The following is a 10,209-nucleotide window of genomic DNA, read 5'->3' as shown; positions in this document are numbered from 1 at the left end:
AGGAGGATCCGGGGAACTACAGGCCAGTCAGCCTCACCTCAGTCCCTGGAAAAATCATGGAGCAGGTCCTCAAGGAATCAATTATGAAACACTTAGAGGAGAGGAAAGTGATCAGGAACAGTCAGCATGGATTCACCAAGGGGAAGTCGTGCCTGACTAACCTAATTGCCTTCTATGATGAGATAACTGGCTCTGTGGATGAGGGGAAAGCAGTGGATGTGTTATTCCTTGACTTTAGCAAAGCTTTTGATATGGTCTCCCACAGTATTCTTGCTGCCAAGTTAAAGAAGTATGGGCTGGATGAATGGACTGTAAGGTGGATAGAAAGCTGGCTAGACCGTCGGGCTCAACGGGTAGTGATCAATGGCTCCATGTCTAGTTGGCAGCCAGTTTCAAGCGGAGTGCCCCAAGGGTCGGTCCTGGGGCCGGTTTTGTTTAATATCTTTATTAATGATCTGGAGGATGGTGTGGACTGCACTCTCAGCAAGTTTGCCGATGACACTAAACTAGGAGGCGTGGTAGATACACTAGAGGGTAGGGATCGGATACAGAGGGACCTAGACAAATTAGAGGATTGGGCCAAAAGAAACCTGATGAGGTTCAACAAGGACAAGTGCAGAGTCCTGCACTTAGGACGGAAGAATCCCATGCACAGCTACAGACTAGGGACCGCCGGGGAGAGTGGAGCCCCGGCCGGGCTCTCCGCCCTCCTCCCGGCACTCTGGCCGCCGGGGAGAGCGGAGCCCGGCCGGGCTCCCCGCCCTCCTCCCGGCGCTCTGGCCGCCGGGGAGAGCGGAGCCCCGGCCGGGCTCTCCGGCCGCCAGCGGAGCCGCGGTGGGCTCGGCACCCTCCCCCCGGCGCTCCGGCCGGTTGGCGAGAGCGGCCCGCGGCCAGGCTCGGCACCCTTCCCTGCCGCGCTCTGGGGGGAGGGGGGGCGCGCAGCGGGAGGCTTTTTTGCCTGGGGTGGCAAAAAAGCCAGAGCCGGCCCTGACCCTAGCCTTTTCCCCCCCTCTCAGTGCCTGAGCAGATTAGGGTGAACAGGAGTGACCAGATCTTCTCATTCTCTGTGTCCACAAGTCAGGAGACAGAAAAAACTGTCCAAAGCTCTCTGGGCCCTTTCCAGACCATCATGGAGAGGGGAGGGGCAGTCCCCTCCCAACAGTCATGAGAAGGGGAGTGAATTCTCCTCTTGCTCCCAGCAGCCTAGAGTGAAGTGAATAGATTGAGCCCTCACACCCTTCTTATCAAGCAGAAGGGAGCGGGGGAAGACAGATCCCTCAGCAGCGAGCGCAAAATGGCTAAAATCCCAACCTCCCCTAGCAGCAGATACTCCTGTTTTGACTCATCAAACCCTGCTCAGCCGCTGCTATGTGCCACTGCTGACATTCTGCAGCAGAGCCCCATCTTGTGCATGCATCAGGAGCAAGCATTGTTACAGCCAATTAAAATACTTGAGGAAATATTCACTAATGTTTGTATTGAATTAATCTTTGGCCATGTTGTTAATTTTGGACCTGATTCCAATTGCATGGGAATTGAGGGCATTTGGCACCTCACAGGAATCACTCAGCACATTGAGTTCACAATGAATAACACAGTATTAATTCAATTCAAATGTTTAGATTTGAATGTTTTCCCATGCACTGTGGGCTGCTACAAAATCCAACAGTGCATGTGAGAGGCAGTAAATACAACACTGGAGTAGGACTCAGAAGACCTCAGTTTTCTTCTAACGTAACCATGCTATATACTTGTCGCCTGAGTCAGGTGGTGTCTCATGAAGTCAGCTCAGGGCCAGCTCCAGGGTTTTTGCCGCCCCAAGCGGTGGAAAAAAAAGCCGCAATCGCGATTGGCGGCACCTCTACCGCGCTGCTTCATTCTTCGGCGGCAATTTGGCAGCAGGTCCTTCCCTCCGAGAGGGATTGAGGGACCCACCGCCGAATTGCCGCCGAAGAGCCGGACGTGCCGCCCCAAGCACCTACTTGCTGGGCTGGTGCCTGGAGCCGGCCCTGAGTCAGCTCATCTAATTTCAATAATAAGGTCTCTCCATGACCTTACTGCAAAGTGTGGTCAACAATAGGCCTGACCTGGCCTGGCCTCTTGGGTTATGATAGAGGGAAGTTCAATTGATCCTTCTACCTTCCATCCTCCCTCCCTACCCTGGCTTCTCCCAGGAACTGCCATTTGATTTGACAGAAACAACCGTCCCTTTTTATTTGGCCGGCTGGGCCCTGATTGGCTGCTGCCTGCTTCAGTCCTTTTAGTCACTAGCGGACCAAATCTCACTGGTTCCACCAGCCACTGCCCCAGGGAGGCCTTTCTAGACAACTACAGAGATCCCAAACTTGATGCCAGTCTCTTGTTAAAGTGCCACTTCTCTAGGGCGGGGTGCACCAAGGCAACAGGATTTTTGGCAGGGGGCAGATATTGACTGGTACCCCCCATCACAACACTGTAGCCGTTTAAGTCCAAAAAGAGGAGAAGGAGCAATAGGAAGGCAGAATGGATTCGTTTGAAGTCTCTGTGCAGAGAATGGAATTAGGGACTCAGCTGGGAGTGCCAAGTAACATCCAGAAGGGTGTTGTAATTACTGAGATTGCTCAATAAAAGTTTCTTGAAGCCATAAACAAAGTTTCCATTATGGGCAAACTGTTCTGTATATCCTACACATCTTCAGCCTGAGAGCAGAGCCAATCAGAGCTCAAGGTGAAAATTCTATAAATATAAGAGTTATTCAGAACCCTTTGCTGAAGATGACCCAGGGTGGTATATCCACATAGCCGCCAAAGTTTATTCAAGCGTGTCATTTTATGCAAATTCTGAACTAATACCCTAAAGTTAAAAGTAAAGAAGTAAAATCCTTAGAGGTGGCATGTGTGCTATTGGGGGGGAAGGTCTCAGAAGACACATGTACAGCTAAACAAAAAGGGAACCAGGAAGGCAATGAATTAACCAAATGGCATGGTTCGAGAAGCTATTCAACCCCAAACAGGAATCCTTCAACATTTGAAAATCTGCCCCAATGAAGCCAATAAACAGAGGCATAGATTAAAGCAGGCATTCAATTGGAGGGAAATTGGAAGAGACAAAATAGATTTTGAAGAGCAAATAGCTGAAGGTGTGAAAACAAACAAACAATGAGAGTCTTCATATACATCAGTAGTACGAACCCTGTGAAAAAAAATCAGTGCAGCACCAGAGGTTAAAGGGAGAAGTTAAGGTTGAAAAGGACATTGTTGATAAGCTAAATGATTTCTTTGCATCAGTCTTCACTGGTGAAACCATTGGGGAGATTCCTACCCCAGATCTGCTCTTTTCTGGTAATAAATATGAGATGTTGCTAGAGAGTTCGATATCAGAAGAGAAGGTGCTGAAGCAAATTGAAAATTAAAAAAGCAATAGGTCACCAAACCCATATGGTGTACACCCAAAAGTTCTGAAAGAGCTCAAATATGAAATGCTAACAAAAAGCATTCATTAAAAACAGTCACTGTCCAGAGGACTGGACTGTAGCAAACGTTGTGCCTATATTTTAAAAAGGCTCTAGTGATGATAAGGGGAATTATAGACCAGTAGCATTACATCTGCACCTGGCAAATTGGTTGAAATGATAATTAAAAACAGAATAATAGCACACCTGGAGATCATATGATAGGGTCTAATTACCATGGTTTCTAGAAAGGAAAATCGTGACTCACTAAACTCTTAGGCTTGGTCTACACTAACCCCCCAATTCGAACTAAGGTACGCAACTTCAGCTACGTGAATAACGTAGCTGAAGTCGACGTACCTTAGTTCGAACTTACCACGGTCCAGACGCGGCAGGCAGGCTCCCCCGTCGACTCCGCGTACTCCTCGCGCCGAGCAGGATTACCGGAGTCGACGGCAAGCACTTCTGGGTTCGATTTATCGCGTCCAGACAAGACGCGATAAATCGAACCCAGAAGTTCGATTGCCTGCCGCCGAACCAGCGCGGTAAGTATAGACAAGCCCTTAGTATTTTTTGAATGCCTCACTGAAACAGCAGATAAAAGAGAACTACCCAACAATGTCATTAGGCTTCCAAAGGGTTTTGACAAGAGAGAAGAGAAGAGACTACTAAAGAAGCCAGGTCATGGGATAAGAGGCAAGCATTATAATGGATCAAATACTAGCTAGGAAACAAATCAAAGAGTAGTATTAAATGGGCATTTTTCATCATGACTAAAATTTAACAGTGATGTGACTCACGGTTCTGTACCAAGTCCTGTATTGTTTAATACATCTGTTAGTGATTGGAAAAGGAGGACAGGTAGTGAGGTAACAAAATTTGCATATGACACAAAAGTTATTTAGGTTAGTCAGATCCAGAGAGAGTACTGTGAGAAACTTCAAAGAGATCTGAATAACCTAGGTGAATGAGCAACATGATGGCAGATGATCTGATAAATACAAAATAATGCATTTTGGAGGAAAAAAATAAATTATTAATACACCTTAAAGGGTTCTAAATTAACTCCATCAACTCAGGACAGGGACTTGGTATCACCGTCAACAGTTCAGTGAAGACCTCTGCTCAATGTGCAGCTACGGTCAAACAAGCAAACTAAATGTTAAGATGTATAAAGAATGGGATGGTGAATATTATGGAGAACATTATAATGCCTTCATATAAATCAGTGGTTTGGCCTCATCTGGAATGCTGTGTGCAGAACTGGTCACCCTACCTCAAAAAGGATATATTGCTGTCACTGAACTAGAAGGGGCCCAGAAAAGGGCAAAGAGATTATTAAGGGCCTCGAAAAACTCTCGTATCAAGAAGGATTTAAGATTGGGATTGAATAAGAGGGCATATGATAGAAGTCTATAAAATAATGAATGGTTTAGCGAAGGTAGATCAGGAGCTTTTTATTCTTTCTGTCCCGTAACACAAGGACAAGGGGACATTCAATTAAATTAAAAGATGACAAATTCAAAATCGATTAAAGTAAATACTTTTTCACACAATGTGTAGTTAGACTGTGGCAATGAGTTCCATGGGATCAATAATGTAACAAGATTTACAAAGGGATTGGGCATTTATATGGATAAATGGACACAAATCAGATATTAGAATGGCAATATACAAAAACCTGTAGGAGAACACTTCAATCTCCCTGGACACACAATAGCAGATTTAAAGGTAGCCATCTTGCAGCAAAAAAACTTCAGGACCAGACTTCAAAGAGAAACTGCTGAGCTTCAGTTCATCTGCAAATTTGACACCATCAGCTCAGGATTAAACAAAGACTGTGAATGGCTAGCCAATTACAAAAGTAGTTTCTCCTCCCTTGGTGTTCACACCTCAACTGCTAGAAGAGGGCCTCATCCCCCCTGATTGAACTAACCTTGTTATCTCTAGCCTGACTCACTCTTGCTTGCATATTTATACCTGCCTCTGGAAATTTCCATTACAAGCATCCGACGAAGTGGGTATTCACCCACGAAAGCTCATGCTCCAATACATCTGTTAGTCTATAAGGTGCTACAGGACTCTTTGCTGCTTTTACAGATCCAGACTAACACGGCTACCCCTCTGATACTTAAGAATATCCAGTTATCATAATAAAAATAATAATAATAATTAAATATTGGAATTGATATTAAACCTCATGTTCAGGGCTTAGGCCAATCTCTTAACGATCAGAGATCAAAATGAGACCTAATGTGGGGAGCAAATTATCCATCTGCTTATTTCAGGGTTCTTACACTTTCATCTAAAGCATTTAGTACTGGCCACTATTAGAGACAGATCACTGGACCAGATAGAACTTGGGTCTGATCCAGTATTTGCAAATTATTTACATATGATTATAAAATTCATCTTATGATCAACAGACCCTGCCCTGAGCAGTGATAGGGGCAGGATATGGGGCTGTGCAGAACTTGGCTGCTGTACTTGGGATAGGTCACAGAAGGTATATGGGTGGGCAAGTGCTGGAGGGCATCTGGGACGTAGAGGTGGGTGCTGGGCAGTGCTAGGAGTCTGGGGGAAGGTGGTGAATGAGTGTTCAAAGGTGTTTGGAGACACTGGATGAGCACTGGTGAGTCTGGAATTGCTGACAGATGCCTGAGGGTAATTGGGTGGAAAATTGAGGGGGGGGGGACAACCGAGAGTCTGGCAGGGCTTGGCATCTGGAAGGGTTAGCTGGAGGCAAGAGAGTGCTATCTGTCTGTCAGAAGCTGGGGGAGCCTGGCAGTAGAACTGGTGTCTTTTCCCTGGAGTCTGCTGCCTGCTCCTCCTCTCACTGCTGCTTCTCTCACTGTAATTCATCAGGAGGAAGAGTATGTGGCAGATTGTGTATTACAGCGTCTCCTACTGGCTGCTGGACACAATTACAGACATTACTGCTGCTCAGCTGAATAAGCCATATCTAAGTGGTCCTGCAGGAAAGTGTACTGGGTTGCTAAGTGCATGAGTGTCATGTGAGATACATTATAGTTGGCAGGTCAGCGTTGGTTGTCAGGGCTGGGTCATGAGCACCTCTAACATCTTGACTATAAACACAATCTTCCTGTCTGATGCACAAGCTTAGGAGAGCCAATCTTCTATTAACAGAGTACTGAGAACTGCTAGCCAGAAGAATCCATTGATCATATCTGTTTGATTTGGGGATGGAGAGCCTCTGCAGCTTCATTCCAGGTCCAACAAATTCAGGTGACGTGTGCTACCTTTTGGACCACACTATAGACTGAGAAAATCATCTCTGAAGGTGATCAGGAGGAAAACAAGACTGTTTATTTGTGTGTGAAAGTAGAGTGTAGGTGTTATGCTAAAGCCTTGAATTTTTAATAGCAGCAGCAAGTTTGTGAAAGTCTGTATGGAAGGGGACACACAGATTTACTAGCCAATAGCTTTTTGTTTACAAGTTATTTAATACTTCAACTACTCTTTACACTGCTTTTCTTTGTTTGCATTATATATAAATATTTGTTTATCAGGCAAATTGTGTGGTACTTTCTTTTTCTGAAAGTGACTGGAAGCTGTTACACCAAAATTCAGGGTTTTTACGCTGTGTAATACTTTCTGAAAAGACAGAACTCTGGCCTTGCTTTTAGGAAGGAGTTAAGCTGAGGTGCAAGAAAGGGGAGTGTAATACTAACTGTATATAACTCACCCCGACCTCGCATTATGTTGGCTCTGCTGCTGACTTGTGGTGTGACCCTGGGCAAGTCTTTTCACCTCTCTGGCCTCCCCACTCTGTCTTGTCTATTTAGACTGTAAGCAGGGGCAAACTTTTGCTAGGTTTGTTCTGAGTGTCTAGCACAGGGGTTGGCAACCTGCGGCACGCATGCCAAAGGCGGCACGCAAGCCGATTTTTACTGGCACACTGCTGCCAGCTGGGGTCCCAGCCGCTGGCCCTGCTCAACCCGCTGCCAGCCTGCATGAACGGAATGGTGGCTGGGACCCCAGCTGGCAGGAGCTGGCGGACGGGCTGAGCCGCTCAGCCTGCTGCCGGTCTGGGGTTCTGTCCGCTGGCCCCGCTCAGCCCGCTGACGGTCTGGAGTTCCGTCCGCCGGCCCCTTGCCAGCCGGGGTCCGGGCCTCTGGCCCTGCTTAGCCCTCCTGCCGGCCTGGGGTACCGGCAGCCAGCACAGGGCTCTGCTCCTGGCCTGGTCCCAGTGCTCCGCAGCCCTTATCAAACGTTACACTACAATTAGCTTAAAAACTTGAAAACTTAAAAACTTTGTTTGTATATTACAGTAATTGTTAAAACATGTATAATGTTAATAAATACATAAGCCTGATGAAACAAAGTACTTATGTGCCTGTGCTTAATTTGTGTTTTCTATGATTTACCTTCTAAAAAAATCTCGCACGTCTCACACCCCCAGAAAGGGCAGCTCGCACCCCCAAGGGGTGCGTGCACTCTAGGCTAAGAACTACTGCACTAAACTGAGAAGATCTGCATTTTAATTTAATTTTAAATGAAGCTTCTTAAACATTTAAAAAACCTTGTTTACTTTACATACAACAATACTTTAGTTATATAATATAGACTTATAGAGAGAGACCTTCTAAAAAACGTTAAAATGTATTACCGGCACGCGAAACTTAAATTAGAGTGAATAAATGAAGACTCGGCACACCACTTCTGAAAGGTTGCCGACCCCTGGTCTACCACAATGGGACTCTGACCTCAGTTGAAGCCTCCAGGCATTACTGCAATTCAAATAGTAAGTCATGAGATCTTTCTGCAGAACACAGATCCCCAGCATGTTGCAGAATATATAGGGCCCTAGTTATAAGTAAGGGCATTTTACATAGGCAAAAAAAAAAAAGCCCAAAAGAAGGTTCGCCCAACCCCCCTCCCCCCATTTATCATCATTTCTTGTATTCACGTTTTTAAGAATCTTCCCTTGAGCTGAGCACAACATGAGTAACATCAACTGGCTTCCCCTGCTCAATAACTCACTCTCAGTGAATTTCCAGAGCCAAATTCAGCCAGCATATTACATCACTGAAGTCAGTGGAGTTGAACCTACTTACACCAGGACCAAATTTGTTCTTGAATCTTTGCATGTGCCTCAGGTGGAGAAGGAGGTTAGTCTCTGAGGCCTTGTTTACATAGGGGATTTGCCCTGACTTCATCCATCAGTGACCAGCCATCAGTATAGCTGCATCAGTGCAAGCACCTCATATGGGCAAGGAAAGCCACAATTTGCACCAGCAGAGCTTGTGGCTTTGTCTTGTCTGCAGCAGTGCAACTCCAATGGTGAATGGCCATCGACTGCTGGAATTAGGGGGAATCCCTAGTGTAGACAAGGCCTGAGAAGTTCATTTGGAATTTGCAACTCCTCAGGCCTTAACAAAGCAGTGGTCTAATGTGGTGCCAAGAAGGCTATAGCAAGGCTAATAATCTGAGTCTGTGCTTTAACAGCAGGTGTTTTCAAAGGTGGCTGCTTGGGAAAAACCTACTACATTTAACTCCTCTATTTTCATTGTAAAAATGGTTCTTTTTAGTCTTTACATCTGGGCCAGCAGGCACCGGCACCAACTTTTCAAAGTGCCGAGGGGTGCCAGACTTCCGGCTCCGCCCCAGGCCCCGCCTCCACTCCACCCCTTCCCCCAGGCCCCACCCATGCCCCGCCTCTTCCCACCCCACTCCACCCCTCCCCGCCTCTTCCCACCCAGTTCCACCCCCTCCCCCCAGCCTCCTGCCTGCATGCCGCAGAACAGCTGATTGTGGCAGGGAGAAGGCGTGGAGAGGCACTGATCCGCGGGGCCTGCTGGCGGACGGGAGGCACTGGAGGGGTGAGGGGAGCTAATAGGGGGGCTGCCAGTGGGTGCTCAGCAGCACCCACCATTTTTTCCCTGTGGGTGCTTCAGTCCCGGAATACTCACGGAGTCAGCGTCTATGCCAGCAGGCAGGTGTTGTGCTGATTCCCATCACCACTGACTTTGACTCACAGGTGCAATAAAGTTTAGAACACAATTCAAAATGCTTACAAACTGCTTGGAGAGTAGATACTGGAAATCCTGTAGTCTGTAATTACCTGATGTAAATCTGAAGTCACTGAACCAATCTTTTGGGTATTGAGCGCAGTAAATCATGTAGTACCCTTGAAGGAAACCATTATAGATACAGAATAGCATGCCAAAGAGAAGTATCTGCAGTGGGAAAGTTCTGCCTCTCGTGAAGAATGAGTAAATAAACGTCCTAAGGTAGATAAAAAACACAGTCAAACCAGAAGTAAACACCACATATAAACACATACATAAATAGATCTTGGTAAAATGCTGGGTTTAAAAAAATAATATAACATTTTCAGCTTGTGTGGGCTGACACCATGCTAACATAATTCTTTTACTATTTTTTTTCACTATGTCTTTATTTAGGAAGTTTATAACAGGTTTACAAATCCTAACCATGTAAACATTAGTGACAATACAATGATCATTTCAACAGTGAGCTTTTGTTTAGAGAAACATTATATGGTGATATAATCAATGGATCTCTCTGTTTAATGGGATATTACTGTGTGACAGTGTGAGCATCTTTACACTACTCATGACATGTCTACTAATAGTTTCTGTATGGTAGAGAAACAAACTTTACTAAATGTACTGGAGGATCAAAATAAATAAAACTACATGAGCATAAGTAATACAAATAACTAGCAATGAGAACAGGCAGCATTACAGAACTGTATACTCAGCTATAAAATGGAACATTCCCTAGTTGTCTGA

The 10,209-nt window shown here is 45.8% G+C and overlaps 1 protein-coding gene across 1 annotated transcript in view; it reads right to left on the bottom strand.

Annotated features, from left to right (window-relative positions):
• The window catches only part of SRD5A2 (steroid 5 alpha-reductase 2), a 76,312-nt gene that overhangs the window by 22,483 nt on the left and 43,620 nt on the right, over window positions 1-10,209 (bottom strand). Inside the window, exon 2 of the mRNA XM_026649566.1 lies at window positions 9,516-9,679. Coding sequence (XP_026505351.1) covers window positions 9,516-9,679 — 164 coding nt within the window. The remainder of the gene's footprint in view (window positions 1-9,515; window positions 9,680-10,209) is intronic.

Source organism: Terrapene carolina, unplaced genomic scaffold (genome assembly GCF_002925995.2).
Source record: "Terrapene carolina triunguis isolate 2854851 unplaced genomic scaffold, T_m_triunguis-2.0 Scaffold85, whole genome shotgun sequence".
Taxonomy (NCBI): domain Eukaryota; kingdom Metazoa; phylum Chordata; order Testudines; family Emydidae; genus Terrapene; species Terrapene triunguis.
The sequence above is the reverse complement of the archived record's forward strand: the minus strand, read 5'-3'. Positions and strand labels throughout refer to the sequence as shown.